The sequence below is a fragment of the Ambystoma mexicanum genome, chromosome 11, assembly GCF_040938575.1.
Source record: "Ambystoma mexicanum isolate Mex_15411 chromosome 11, UKY_AmexF1_1, whole genome shotgun sequence".
Classification (NCBI taxonomy): Eukaryota; Metazoa; Chordata; class Amphibia; order Caudata; family Ambystomatidae; genus Ambystoma; species Ambystoma mexicanum.
Genome location: NC_090934.1, coordinates 837,200,095 through 837,215,765, shown reverse-complemented (window position 1 = coordinate 837,215,765; position 15,671 = coordinate 837,200,095). Strand labels below are relative to the sequence as shown.

Genomic DNA, 15,671 nt, shown 5'->3' with positions numbered 1-15,671 from the left:
TCAACTACCAGCACAATTAGTGGACTTAAAATGAAAATAACTTTCTGGAAGATACAAGTGAAGTTGTTGCAAGGCAGAGAGAGTTGGATCTATCTGATGTGGATGGAGCAGAAAATGACCACATAACAGACAAAGACCATTGACACGTGCCCGTAACACAGATGCTCGCTGAAGCTTTACAGTCTTAACCAGAAATAGAGATGGCTGGAGGAAGGTCCATTTGTAGGACTATAAGAGACCCGCTAATCAAATATCAGAGCAATATGCACACTATGTTAGTAGTACATAAACAAACTGCACCACAAATGCTTGGCAACAGAAACATTGTGTGAGTAAGGAGCTGGAATAAGTATTAATGACTATAAAAGCTGCTGTACATCAAAAATGCACTTTAATGATTGTATCTCATGCAATGCATTTGCTGGGTCTGATTGTTGATTTACATTGATCCGGGTTCGCCTGCAAAAAGACTGCGATTATCTACAAGTTAAAAACAGATAATGACGATACTTACCCAAGATCCTCATTATTGCTAATGGATGAAGACGACACAGGAAAACACACCATGTTGCCTAGTATGCCCACGCAGATCTCCTATTAAACAAAAATGGACAGTAATTGAGCTTTCATAGGATGCTGAGCACATTACTGTTGCAGAGTAAATGCCAGCAATTAAAGATCTAGAAACCAAACTTCACACGAAATTCCATCCTTCCGCTGCATGCAGTGGATTGTTCTGAAAATTATAAAGGCGGGCTGCTCATACATGTGTAAATAATACAGTATCTTCTAGCAAGAGATTTTAAATTTAGTTACAAATAGCAGTGTGTTGGGGGAACTGGGCAAGTGCCAGGCCCGTCAACAATTCAGGACGAGAATTGTAGAAGGAGATGTTGCAGGGGAGCTAGGAGAATGGAGGTGGCTGGGGGTAACCCACAGAAGCTGGATTTTAGTGGACATGCAGTGAATTCTGGCATTAATATCACAAGTGCAATGAAACCCCATTTTAGAAGCTAGATGCCAACTTGAAATTGAGGCCTAGTGCCATAGCTAAGCCAGCACGCTTACATCCCGTCCCAAGGGTTAGAAGTGTGTGCATGCATTTTCTTAGCGTTCCTTAGCCTTGCAAAAGATTAATTCCCTGAAGACACACAGTTCTTTATTGTGTCTTATCATTAGTAAATGTAACTCAGAGGTAAGGTGCTCTGCAAGGCTAAGGGAGGGCCGGAATTGATCTTTGGAGAGCTATCCCACAATAAGGGGGCAAGAGCTTTAGGCCTCCGCCAGTCCAGATCTTCAAGTTATAGTGACCAGGGACCCCAGAGTCGAGGCCCCAAGCATTTTAGTTCACTGACCAGACCAAGACCACTGGCCATAAACCTGTAAAATGGCCAAATGATCAGGAAGATCAGAGAACGGTGATGGGTTGCCCCCGCCATCGGGTCATGTGATTTGTGCTGCGAGGAGCCAGGGGAGAAGGTTACACATTTTGGCTGGGGCTGGGAAATTTGTGGAGGCGCCGGCGTGTCTGGGAAGGAGCAGGGGTTCACGTAGTTCTGAGAAGTTATCACAACCTCGAAAGTATCCGCCTCCCTCATGTCCTTGGTACCAGGGAGAGAAGGAAATGTGGGTAAGGGGTGACAGGAGAGCGAGAATGAAGGACTGGTAGGAACGCTTACTTAAGACGAACTATATTTTGTATAGTGTGATATTTTCATATATAACGTTTTCAAAATGGGGGTAGTTGCACCGTTATAATACAAGTATAGTGCATTGACATTGTATAAGGAGAACATTGAGAAATATCAAAAGCAGTGGGTGGCGGAGACACAAGGGGGAATGTTCTGCCCATGGCCAGAGCAGGGTACGAATAATAGAGGGATATTGGAACACATGTACACATTCTTGGCTGCCAAATATAAAGGAAAAAAGCTCCAAAGGAGGAAGGGGATTTTAGAATTATGGAAAATGTTGGAGGACATAAAGGACAATGATGAGCGCTAATCCCAGTGTGACAACGGCCCAACCCTGAGTGTAGTTAAAGCAGCAGTATTTGAGGAAAAACAATCCAACTTATGTACCCCCGTCAGCCATAGCACCGCCCCAGTCAGCCACAGCTCTGCCCCAACTTTGTTACCGCCCCCATACCAAACGAATACTAATGCTGCATTATAATAGTGGATAGGAAACCACAGAAGCAGTTCGAAGAGGCTTTAAAAGCAACGCAAATGGAATTGGTGTGGTTGAGGGCCCTCAGGGAAGAAGGGAGCAAATTGGGGCGTGGACTAGACTAATGGAGGGCTGGAGACATTTTGTTTAGATTAGATAGTACAGCGATCAAGGAGGTTCATATTGAGGAGGAGGAGGGGGAAGTGTGATGAACGAGGGGCAAGGAGGGTAGACTACGGGTCAGTGAGATCAGATGGAGATCAGATGGAGATACAAATAGGGAGTTGAGGGAGGAAGGGTGGGACAGATGCCGGTAGTTACCCCAAGGGTATAGAGTTTGTGGGGTCCATAGTTGAGAAACAGATTTGGGCGAGCAGCAGTAGCAAGGAAAAAGGTGAATGACGGCAAGAAAGAGAGTGGGTACACAGTTGCCATTATTGCATAAACGTACCTCAACAGAAATTTCGGTTTGCCCGTGGTAAGTAGTAGCAGACTTGGGCAGTAATGAGTAGAAAAACACAGCTGCTACTAAAAAGCTCAACCCAATTGCATCATCATGTGAAGCAAAACATTTTAGTTGTATCGGGGAACCTTTCTTCTTTTACAATTGGAAAATATCCCAAAGTTAATCGCCCATGAAATTGTCAAGGAAGAAAAACACACATAAGGGGCTGTATCGTGAATATAATTGATTGTATTGAGACAAACTAAGGTTCTCTTATATGCACTTGCATTTACAACACATTTCGAGACTGAAGACAAAGACATGTATTAGTGTCATAAACAAAACAGCATAAATCATATTCTGGTCTTTAAGCTAATGTAGTTTTAAGGAAAATCAAAATCACAACATGTGAAAACAGCATATATAATGGGTACACCTGAGGGTTTGCACCTAAATAGTGCTTGAAAACCTATGCTGTAAGAAATACCCAGATTCAAAATATCTGGTCCGTGGACTTTTCTTAACTTGCATGCTTCATCATGAATTATTCAGATGCCTAAAAAGTTCAAATGATCATACATCTGCCTGGTAAATTTTGCAGGAAAAAATAATCCTGATAACCACATGCCAACGCCGCAGGGGGTTGGGTTGTGGTCAAACCACCAAATGTGTTTGGATCACATGAAATACGTCAATCGAGAAGCCCATAGCAATAGGCTTGTTGTTCCCCCTTGCATGAAATTGACGTTTCGGTGGCAATAACATCAATCTTGAGACTGAATCAGAATGATTTCTATATGTCCGTGATAGCCGCCTTCATCAGGGCGATTAAACGGCCCCTGTAACAGAAAAACCAAAAGAGGAAAAAATAAATATGATGTCCTCTTGGGTGAATTGTGTTTTCTTTCTAGACATTTCAAGGCGAATTAGTAAAAGAGAGTGCACTTAATGCAAAAAACGGGGGAGATAATTGAGCAATACATCATTCAGTATGGGCTAGAAAGGGAGTCATGGTAAAGGGATTATTAAGCCACTACTACCTCTGACACACTGGGGTGGGCGTAAATAGTAAACGTCTCACCACAGATAGCTGGTGGAGAATCTCTTTGTAAGGCACGCTCCTCGGCCAGAACTCTGCAAGTAGCAGGATAAACGACCCGGGGGGCGCAGTATGTACCTTGGGCTCAGATCGACAAAAACAACCTGATTAAAGCGCCCCCGGCCCTCACTACAGGGGCTGGGAAATGGATATATGTGTTTGAAAAACATACAGCTGGTAACCCTTTAGCAGGGAGGGATATCCAAAGTTTGCATGTAGCAATTGTGGGAGATCAGGCAGGGGATGTTTGGGTTAAGGCTGGATACCCAGGAGTTAAGAGAGATGATGTACATGATGAAGAGCACTTTAACAACAGAGCGCTGGTGTGGGTTGCACCTCGGCAGGCATACCCCGATACACCAGATCTGCAGTTCATAATGCAGTATACAATGGGGGAAGAAGGTCCCGCTCAATACATTTTGAAGTACAGGAGATGTGGAGGGCAGAGATGGGGGTGGGACTGGGGTCAGTCAGTTCCGCTTTTCTATTTTGTTATTAAAAGGGGATTGCACAAGGAAGTACAGAAAGCTCTCGATAAGATTGTGGGTACAGAGGTGAAAGGGTAGGCCGAAATACTGACTATAATTATATATCACTGTAAGTGGGTTAAAGAAAAAGAAGGAAATGACACAAAGGTAGTAGGCTGAGGAAGCAAAACTAGTACAGAAAGAATTTGCAAGAAGGGGCGGTCGTGGCAGTTACTGAAACGGACTCGGCAGAGCAGGCACCCGCGTCAATGGACGCAAGAATAGCAGCGTTCTGGCCAGGCCATGGCAATGGAACGGTGGGGTATCAGTCACAGTACCCTTTGTGGTACCAAGTAGATCAGCGTGGAAGAGGAGGGTTTCAAGGAGGAAGGGGAGGGCAGAGGAGGATTTGGAGGAATAGGAGTGGGATATAATCCGTAAATTCAACGGCTCCAATACCACAGCAGCAACACTTTCCGACGCCCCGATGCACACTTGTGTACATGCGCGTTATAAATGCCATATCATATATCACGTCAATACAATATGAAATACACCAAGCATATCCACAGCTACCACCACGACCCCATCAGACAGAGTTGCCTGCCCCGCCCAACATACCAACACAAGCTGTACCGACAGGCCAATCATACGGTGCCCAAATGCCGGAAGAAATGCTGTTCCCGATGGAACTGTGACACATTATCGGGAGCAAGTGCCATGGGAGGCACCCTTTCACATTCCTGGGTACAAATACATATCCTGATTAGGACAGCCCACAGAGAGCTCTTGCGTGACCAGTCCTGTCCCTGGTGGGCGCTGGGATGGGAAATAAACAATTCATCTTTATGCTTGAAAAAATGTCAAAAAAGGTAGCAGGCGCCCCTCTCCAGAAAGAACATGGCATGATAACCTGTTCTGAGATGGGAGGTAGCCGCACATGCTTTTTGCTCACTGTACCTTTCACAGATGAGAAATATCCATTTGCATATCAGTCTTTGTCCCGCCCACATGGGCAGTCCAGCACCAAAAAGCTATGGCGATTCCAACACAGGGATAAAAGGTGGAGCCAAAGACCACAGTACGAGCAAGGCAGACCGCACGACGAGACAGCTATCCAGTTCTAGCAGTTCAAAGGGAGGAGAAAGGCGGCGAATATCGAGAGGCTGACAAGGAGAGACGCAACCTTTGCCTTTCTGACTCAGACCCGGGAAACCTCCGCAGAGGGAATCGTAAGACCGAAAACAATAGCCCAAGCGTGCTGCAGCAGATGTCAATGGTACACAGAGCATGTCGATGCTGATAAGCGGAAGCGAGGTAAACTCCTGCTGCTGTGGTACCGGCCTTGACTTCAGTTACGGAGAAAGCCAAGTGGTTCATCGCAGCCAGTGAGTCGCAGTGAGAGACAATAAGAACTGGGCTGTATTGAATGAGAATCGCAAAGTGGCAAGTTTCTAGCAAGTTCAATGAACTGTGAAAAGTGTTAAGGGGAGAACAGCTGCAGAGGAAAATCCGCACCACGTGGATGCTAACTCGAGAGACTTGGGTCGATCCCTGTGTAAATGAAACTACAGAAACCAGAAGGCCGTAGGAGAGCCTCCAAGTGAGGACAAAATGGTCATACAGGAGGTCAAGCAAAATCTCCATACAGTCGAAAGTCTTTGATCTTCGAACTATAAAGTAAGCAAGGGAAGTGAATCCCACCACATGAGAAAGCATGGGAAGTGAATCCCATGACCATTTGTGAATGTGAAGTTGGCAAAGAGGGACAAAGTCTAAAGTCCCGAGAAACAGTGTGTTGACAGCCATGAACCCGGCTCAGAGATGTCCACTAAGAACTGTTTGAAAAGACATTCAGAGACTAAGGGAAAAAAATCTCACTAAAGAGATTCAAGAGGGGTCCAAGCCCGACCGAGGAGATCCAGTGGTGAAGCGATCATCCAAATTACATTAAGAAAAGAACGGATATATAAATTAGGAATACAATACGCGATGGGTCAGCGCCGAGAAGAGGGGGACCGAGTGGTGACACCATCACTCTACATGAACTGTGGTTAACAATTGAGAAGAGTCAGCACCCAGAAAAGGGGTGCCCAGGGGTGAACCATTATCACCCTAAACAACTTTCATTTTGGTTGAAGAAACGAGACTTGGCCATCGAATGTCTTGAGAGCTGCCACTGGAACTGACATCTCGTGTGGGAGAAGCCTGAGACTGTACTGTGCTCCAAGATCCAACCTTAGCCCATGATTAAACTGTGGGGAAGGGACAACCAGGCTACAGCATCCTGACATATTATTTGAGAACACTTCTTTCTTTTCTTGAGAGCTACCCCACACACTTTTTGTATTAGTTGCAAGGTTTGGCAATAGGTTTCTTAGTATAGGCCCTTTTTATATGACCCAACACTACTAGGACTGCCTTATTTTTCTTTTGATGGTCGACACTTGCTCCCAACTTAGATTTAGGTTTAGATAAGGTGTTTTCCCCACATACATACAGCATTTCATTGTTCAATAAACATCCTTGAACTGTTATCACTTGTGTCCGTCTTACTTGTTGCCACCATGAGTTCCTCATAGAAACAGATGGTAAACAGGAGTTGTTGTATTTGCTCCTTAATACCACACACGTCAGGAGCCCCCAAGGTACTAATACTGCAAGAGGTTCCGCTCTTGGATGCTCATGTCTTGTTCATCTAGCGAAGCGCGTTCCAAGCGCACAGTATACACCTTGTGATGATGGACCTAGATGAACAGCAGTGTGCCCGCAATGCCAAAAGCCCACAGTGCTTACAAAGGCCATACATGCAGTTGAAGGAGTGAAGTTTGTGGCCAATAGGTGGGACGAGACGGACAGGCTGTATTACAGGGGGACTCTTAGGATATAGAAAAGAAGTGATCCTGAGAGTAAACAAAGCATGCCAAGAGTACTGGGGAAGCACGTGGCAAAGCTCACATGGATTGAAGCAAAGGAGAAGCCAGTGAAGGTGCAGAAACAAGAATATCAACTGTGCTTCTATAATGAAGGAGATGTCCCTGTGGAGACAAATGACAAGTGCAATGAGACAAACATTCCAGACCTCAAGAAAGGAACAGCAGCAGTGATGGATATGTACTGGTCTGTGGGCAGCACGTGTTCCTGCATCCTCCACAATCATGGCGGGGCATTTGCTCACTGACCCTGGTAATTGTTATTTGGTCAAGCAATATAACCTTTAACAAATTCGTAAAAAGAAAACAAATAAAATGCACATAATATCAGAACAGCATTAAAGCTAAAAACAAGAGGGGAAAAAGAAGAAATCATTTAAGCCTTAAAAAGAAAAGACATTCCAAGACATAACATAAGAAAATCATAGTTACCAAAACCAGCAAATTCCTTAACACAACACAAACTTCTTTTTAAAAAAGTATAGCCGCAACCAACCAGTGTTTACGATCAGAAGAAATCATAATACGTTGCCACACTCTTACAATAAAGACCTGACTATAGTGTTGCAATATGTGATCAAAGTGAAACATACACCTAGCCTCCAAAGACTGGCAGTGTGGCAGAATATGACATAGGGTTTCCACCTGATCATGCATGGAGCAAACCCTGCATATCCATGATGCTCTTTTCATTTTAATCCTAGCACCCATTATTATGTTGGTGGGAAGCAAATTTAACCTCAGCCTCAACACCTGGGCAAGCCAAGAACTACTTGGGGTGTTGCTCAAGTATTCTGGATACACACCCACTGCCCTTACATCGATTAACAGATCTACAAACAAGTGGTGCATTCTTACTTTTTCAACGGTGTGGAGCCAATCCAGTTCCTTTAGATTTCTCTTCACTTTGGCGGGATGCTGCAAGACCAATTCCCTAGAGAGACTCCACACAAATTATGTCATACTGTTTCTCCCATACATTTAAAGCAGCCCAAGATTTCTTTTCAAGCAGTAGCTTTAGTACCCACCAGATTAAGCCCTCCTCCGCACACCCCATACTCCTTAATAGAGAAAGTTTCCAGAGAAGACAGGATTTGATGGAGGATAGGCCCAATTCATAGCGGATCACAGCCGCTGGCACTCTGATAGGTAATTGCAGCACTTTCCATCAAAACAACCCTTCCAGGGAATCACAATCCAAGAGAATTGGAAGTCCCAAGTTTTCACCACTGTATGTTATTGTGGCAACACCCGATCCAACGGGCTGGATCGGGTGTTAGGGCCATTAGCACTCCTGGTTACCAAAACGGTAACCCGGTAGGGGCCAAGAAAATAAATTAAAAAAACAGGGCATGTCTTGTTGAACGAGGGAAAATACTTTACAAAGAAGGCCGCCATGTAAGTGAAGGCGGGGCTTCTTCCGGAGCCCCTCTTCCCTTTCCATGGCAGCCTGTGGGACTTAAGGAGAAGCAGCAGTGGCGGGACTCACCGCTGAAGAAAAGAGGTAAGTAGCGGGGATAGGGGGATAAAAAAAAGAAAAGGAAACAGAGGGTGGGGGAAGATGCCTTTGGAGGAGCTGGCCGTCAGGCGGCTTGGAACGCGGGCTTGTACCGGCGGTCCAAACCCGCGTTCTTATCCATCTGATTGACTGGCTCCCCCCGTCCGGGTGCTAATGTTGGTAAGACCTTTTATCTGTAAAAATCGAGTACTGGAATCAAGGAAAATTGTCTGAACCTGCGATTTACCGCATTAGCTTGAGCTGCCAGCATTAATATTTTGGAACAATTTGGTGCTCTTTCCAAAATCACCCCACTCGAAATCCAGCAAAAATGCTTATATTTCTGCTTCATCCCTGGCCTAAAGACAAGAATCTTATATTTAGTTGTGTTGATCATTAGCTTATTTTGATTAGTGTATACTTCCAATGCCTCCAATTTGTGCTGAAGCCCAATCGGGGTGCAGTCAAACAGGGCAAGGTCATCAGCATTCAACAGATAATCTAGTAAGAGTTAGCACAGAGAAAAGCTGCAGATGTTCTAAAAAATGGAGCCAATGTCAGAGATGAAGAGACTAAAAAGTAAGGGGGCCAAGACACAGCCTTGCTTAAGGCTGTGGGTGGTGTTAATTACACTCAACAGCCTACCCTAGTCATTAAGCCTTGCTCTGATGGAGGTGTTAGAGTGCAGAGCCACGATTATCCCAAGCAGGTTTGCTGGACAGCCCCACTGCCCAAGCTTGTTCCATAAGCGGTACCTATCTACACTGTCGAATGCCATGGGGAAGTCAATAAAGGCTGTATACACAGCTTGTGACTTTCCCATGGCTTCCTCCTTCAAGAGTCCAACAAAGAAGGCATTAGCGTTTGTGCCCGTTCCTCTTCGGAAACCCATCCGCAGTGGATCTAATCTTCCCACACTCTCGGCCCAGTCACCCAGTTCTCTCAGGACTAAGGAGGCATAGCTTTCAGCAGGAATATCGAAAAGAGCGATGGGCCTATAATTACTTGGGAGCAGTCTTTGGCCCTTTTTATAAATCGGGACCACGATGGACTCTGACCACAATGTTGGCATACTATCCAGTGAAGTGATTCTCCAGAAGATGATTCGCAAGATATGAGCCCATAGATTTGGATCCAGTTTCAAAACCGCATTGGCCAGGCCATCAGGCCCTGGCGCTCAAGAGTTCTTACTTCGACTAATTATGGTAACAATGTCTTCCTCAGAGAAGACCAAGTGTCAGGGTCCCATAGCGGCTTTGAATGCTGAACGTCCTCAGTACAGTCCTCTTTATACACTTTTGTGAAATGTCGATCCAGCTTTGTTCCCCAATGGGATTCATCTGAAACATAAGAGGACGAAGTGCTAGTGTTATTAATCATATGCCAAAAATAACTTCGATCCCTTGATTTGACTAGATGCAGCATCTTGAAATCATCCTTCAAAAGCATCCGATATTTGTGTGCTCTCAACCATTGCCTGTATTTAAGTTTGAGGAGCTGTTGCTCTTGACCATTAAGGTTCTTATTTACAAGTAAAGCTATCCTCAGCTCCTTTTCTTTAACTGAATCTCAGGATCATAGGCATGGTTCCTGACCAATCTACATACCTGCCTGGGGCTAGGCATATGTGCATACACATGATTCAGGATAGCCTGGTAATGTTCCTCCAACAGCATCGCTTCAAATTCCCCTGGAGAATAATGTTGGTTCAAAGTAAAGTAAAACCTCTGCATACTAGCACCATTCCAGGTGACCCTGTTATTCCCAATAGTCACCTAAGCGGGACACCCATCTCCCGGCCGGTCTCTCTACATTCCAAGTTAGTAATACAAGGTTGTGGTCACCAAGGGTTGTGTTCCTAACTGTCAAGGAAGACACATTCTGCAAAGAGGTCGCCTGAGACAAAGAAATAATCTATGATACTACTCAAGTCACCTCGATGCCAGGTACAATTAGGTGGAATATCACCCAAAACCATGCCATTCACAATTTTCATTCCCCAGGGGTACATGAGTTCTGTCCAAGCTGAACCACGCTCTTCTAGGTTGTTCTTAGCTGTGCCCAATGGACCCAGTTGATCTGTACAAGCCACATTAAGGTCTCCAGATAGTAGAATCAAATTACAATTCCTCTAAATTTGCCAAGAATAGATCAGTTCTTCAATTACATCAAAGAACACATCTTGCTTAATTACAGCTGGATTCCAGTAGAGGTTTAGAACCAAGGTGAAACACTAAACTCTGGGTGTACATCCCTATCCCAAGTCAGCACCACCGCCTGTACAAATGAGAAACGCATAGGTAGAGGCTAAGGCACGGATGTCGTTACGAATCCCAAACAATAGCCCAGAGGCAGGTCTCCTTCTTTCCCCTTTATAAGCTGGATTAAGCAAACAATGATATCCATCCACAATAGGGGAATCCACCAACCAAGATTCCTGAACACAGAACATATCTGCCTCAAAAATGACCAAACCAGATATAGAAATCGGGTGAGCAAATCACCCCCCACTCTCCCCCACCGAGTTCCAAGAAATGCAGTTAAGGAGCTGGATACTAACCCTGTTCCAAAATTGGGTTGCAAATGTCTACAAGCATTCACACATGCCGCAACCCAGCTCCCGTCTGAGCCATTCTTAAAACTCCATATTGTCACTTAGATGGCTGATTGTTTGCCTACCACCTTGGTCGTCCCTTGAGCATTTTATTGTTAGAATAGGAGGATACTGAGACACCTTTTCCACCTGCTCTGTACAATGAGCGTCAACAAGATGTTTTGAAACATGAGCGCATCCGTCATAGGTAGCAATAGGGAAGCCCCATGCTCTGAAATGGGCGTTAGCTAGCAAAGCCTGTTCCAAAACCACACGAGAGTTCAAAATGAAGTATAACCATGTCCAGTCTGACATTGTTCCAAAATTCTACATGGTCAATGTTAGCTGAGACAAGGTGTGATATTGCGGGAACTTTTGTTAGTATTTTCAAGACGGAAGCCATATTTAATGCGAGTTGTACACAGTCCTCCAAAGCCCATTCCAGGACCAATAATGAATTTGTAATCTCAGCCTCTGATGGACTGGGGCCTCAATCATCCCTTTTTTTCTGATTGACTCCTTCTCTCCTCCATAGTCATAAACCTGGGGGCTCCCCTGTCCCCCACACTTTCTGGAGCAGAGCCAGATCCAACAGGGTGCCACACCTCAATCACTTGAGCCTGCGGTGGACCCTGAGGGACACTGGGGAGAATAGAGCAAACACTACCCTCCTCCTGCAAGGGAGGAAAGCCCTGCGCCGGGACCAACGAAAGTCGCAGGTTATTCTGTGCAGGACTTTCCACATACAAGTTGGATATGACACAATTTCTCACCCTCATTAGGACTAATGAAGTCACCAGAACCTTTACACCTACCCCTAATTTCTCTCATGACATGACTGGTGGACAAGGGTCACCCCAGATGGAGCAGTGAGTTCTAAAACTCGCTGCCCATCACCCACATTCTTTCAGTGAGGTTTGCAAACTTATAATGGTGGGGGTGAAAGAGCAATTGTGGAATGGATAGTGTGCGCAGGAACTTTCTCGTCTCCCTGCCAGCATTCTTATAGACACCTTTTCTGTTTTTTGATTTTTTTAACATTTTGAGAGGGGGCCTCGTACTCAATGTGCGTTTCCCTCGATTTCACCCTTGTTGTCTTAGATTCCTTCTTTTTCTTAGTTTTGTTTGCATTAACAATAGCGAATGTCCCTAACATATCTTGAACCGGGTCAACAACTGAAGTACTGTAACACACAACATCCCCCCTTCAATCTATCAATAGTTCCTCAGCCAGCAGCATAATGTCAGGATCAATGGGTGTTACTGCCTCCATCAATACACCTGAGAGTCCTCAAAGAAACTAGCTGCAGGGGCATCTAGAGGCTGCAAACAGCTGCCTCTAGTTTATTCTTTTTCAGAATAGTACATCCCAGAGAGACTGTCACCCCTGGGGTTATCCTCCGCATCTCGTTCACATCAGGGACCATGTTATGTATTACTAGATGTAGAAGCTGTTTACAATACAGACCCTTAAGAAAACTCTCCACAAAAGGAGACAGTGAATGGGCGTTTGCTCGGATCGCTACTGAGACCAGTTCCTGCTGATCGTACAAAGTCTTTATGTATACCCGGACATGTGTTGCAGTGACCCACTGGGGTTTTGTCCAAACGGACATCTTCACCCTCTGCCAGACAGCCGGGCTGTTCCTTGTTGGTAAAATTGAACTGTGGGGACGAAGAGCTCAGGGGAGATGCCACTAAATCGAACTTTAAAGACTGCTCCAAGTGATTCCTCTGACAAGCAGGATAGCCGTCCTGCAAGCAAAACAAGGTAACTTGCCTTGCGCTTGGCACTATCTGACCTCCCAACAAATTCAACAGAGGAGATTTACAACCACTGATGAATGCATCTGAAAGAGTATTCAATTCTTCCCTGTGCTGTACTTGGTAAGTGGGCGACACAGGCGCCAATATTAAGTTAGGGGGGAGCGCCTGGCAGGACCCTCCTCCAAGATGCACCATCGATAGCATACTTACCTCAGTTACCACAGAGTTCCCAGCCGTAGTTAGTTTGGTCAATGTAGTGGAAATCCAAGCGCCTCCTTCAATACAAAAGAAGCTGACTTCCGAATCAGTAAGAAAATGTAACTGAAAATTGTAAATGAGGGATGTGTTCTGGAACAGTTTAGCTCATACGACTATTTAGGGATTAGGTTCTTGGAGGATCTTACCTGGTCGGCTCACTTTATAAAGACTGTTGCAACACTAGAAAAATATACTGGAGGCGTACGTCGCCTCTGTTTCAGCCATGACAAGGGTGCAGTCTCACCTGCCACAAAACTGTATAAAATGCAAGGTTGGGTGGCAACTCTTTATGGGGCTAAACTGTGGGGGCACTGTACAAATGACCAGCTAAATGTGGCTGATAATTTTTTATGAGCTCTACTGATGCAACCAAAGGGAGCACCTTTGGCTAGCTTGAGGTTGGAATGTGACTTTATGCCAATATCTACGATATTGTACGTTGCAGGAGGGCCCCGGCGGACGCCACTCACCCAAGCCAAGTTCAGAATGCTGCGATGGTGACCGCGATGTGGGGGCCTGGTCGGTGTGGGAGACTGAGTTCGAGGAAGGCACTACGGGCAAGTTTGATCGTAGCGCCGACCCCAGCCTGCCTCACAGAAACCAAGTGACGACACCTTACGCGGAACCCGCAACCGTCAGCCAAACCCCTGCCGCTGCACAGCATCATACACAACAATTCATGGCTTACCTGTCCGGAACGCTTACCGGAGGTCATCGTCGGATGTCCCACAATCGGTATCGGGGCTGAGTCTAGCCCGACGAACCAAGACAGCGAGGCATCATGGCAAGCCACGTCCCAGGGAAAAGGGGGCGGGCCTGGGAGGGATTATGTAGACATCCACAGCATCTGGACCCTGATTGGCAACAGCAACACCAGCCCCTATATTAGGCGGACAACGAAGAAGGACTAACGGCACCTTTCTCTTCGGCTTACAGGAGAGATGCACCTCAGAGCAAGAAGCAATGAGGGATTATCGCTGGGCGTACGAAGATTGATCTACGGGTCTGCCATCGCCACCCTTATTGTCAAGTCCTGAGAAACAGGATAACCTAAGAGACTGAAGCCAGTCCTCGAGTTCTATTGCTAAAGGAGCTCTTTCTTTTCTTCTTTAATAGTTCAAGCAATAAAGCATCATTTCTGTTCAGGCAATCATATCCTCCGTCCTTTCACAAAGTGGTGGCAGCAGTGGGATCGACAACGTAATGGAGGGGATCATCAAGACGCTGGCAGAAGGACAACAGCAGTTCCAGCAGTTGCTACAAGTACAGAGCCACCAGGCGCAGGGCGATCGGCAGGCCATATAAATCCAGGCTGCCAACCAAGAAACGTTGAAACAGGTCAACAGAGGCAATGTTAACTTCCCAAGGGCAACCCATGGCCCCCACCTCCATGCTACAGAAATACCAACCAGTTGATGACCCGAGTTACTTCATCACAAACTTTGAAAGGGTCGCCCAAACGGCTCAATGGCCAGTGGAAAGGTGGGGACATTACATCGTGCCACTCTTGAGGGGGGCTATGCAAAGGGCATACCAGGCTGCCAACCCTGCTGGGGACAACGCATACCCCGAGATCAAAAGGACAATATTGGAGTGGTTGGGAATGGATGATGAGGCCTACAGACGACGCCTAAGAGACACTAAGTTATGTGCCCGGGAAACATCAAGGCAGCTATATTATCGGATTCAGGAGCTAAAAGACAAGTGGCTGAAACCCACGAGCAGCAGCGTGGCAGACATCATAGAGAAGGTCAAGTTGGAACAGTTCATAGAAGCCCTCCCTAGACCCATGCAACGCTGGGTCCGGCAGCATCACAGACCAACGTTGGCCCGGGGCTATTGATATTGCATCTGCTTTCCAAAAGGCCGGTATCGCACGAGTGCCTAGTACTGACTTACCCAAGGCCGGAGCCCTACCCAGTCCTCGGTCCTTCAGCCCAAACCTGGTCGAGCGAAGGTCAGGGACCTACCTGGCCCAGCATACCCCGCCAACTGCAGTGCTTTGACTGTGGAGAATGGGGGCACATCGGTCGCTTTTGCCATCGAAAACCCAAACTGGAACCAATGGAGATCGGCTATCTGCAAGGCCGGGAGTACCGAAGACGCCAGGATCCCTATCTGGTAGATGTCCTAGTAGACGGGAAACCCAGCCAAGGACTTTTGGACAGCAGGAGCCAGCAGACCGCTGTCAGACCCCGAAGTAAGTGGGCCAGGGGACGTAAGGGGAGCCCTTATTCCCATCAAATGTGTGCACCCGGACATTAAGGAATATCTGTTCAAAAAGATGACTATGGAAGTGAAGGGGACCAGCACTAACCTCAAGGCTGCCATAATGCCTACACTGCCATTCCCAGTACTGCTGGGGACTGACCTCCCCTGCTTCCAGGAATATGTGGAGGACTCCAATTGGCTAGGGAGTGCCTCCTTCTCACAGGACGAACT

The 15,671-nt window shown here is 46.2% G+C and overlaps 1 protein-coding gene across 3 annotated transcripts in view; it reads right to left on the bottom strand.

The window, feature by feature from the left end:
- SAAL1 (serum amyloid A like 1) overlaps nt 1-15,671 on the bottom strand; it is an 887,265-nt gene that overhangs the window by 619,117 nt on the left and 252,477 nt on the right. For all 3 annotated transcript variants that reach the window (XM_069623790.1, XM_069623789.1, XM_069623791.1), the window contains one exon: nt 515-594. In XM_069623790.1, coding sequence (XP_069479891.1) covers nt 515-594 — 80 coding nt within the window. The remainder of the gene's footprint in view (nt 1-514; nt 595-15,671) is intronic.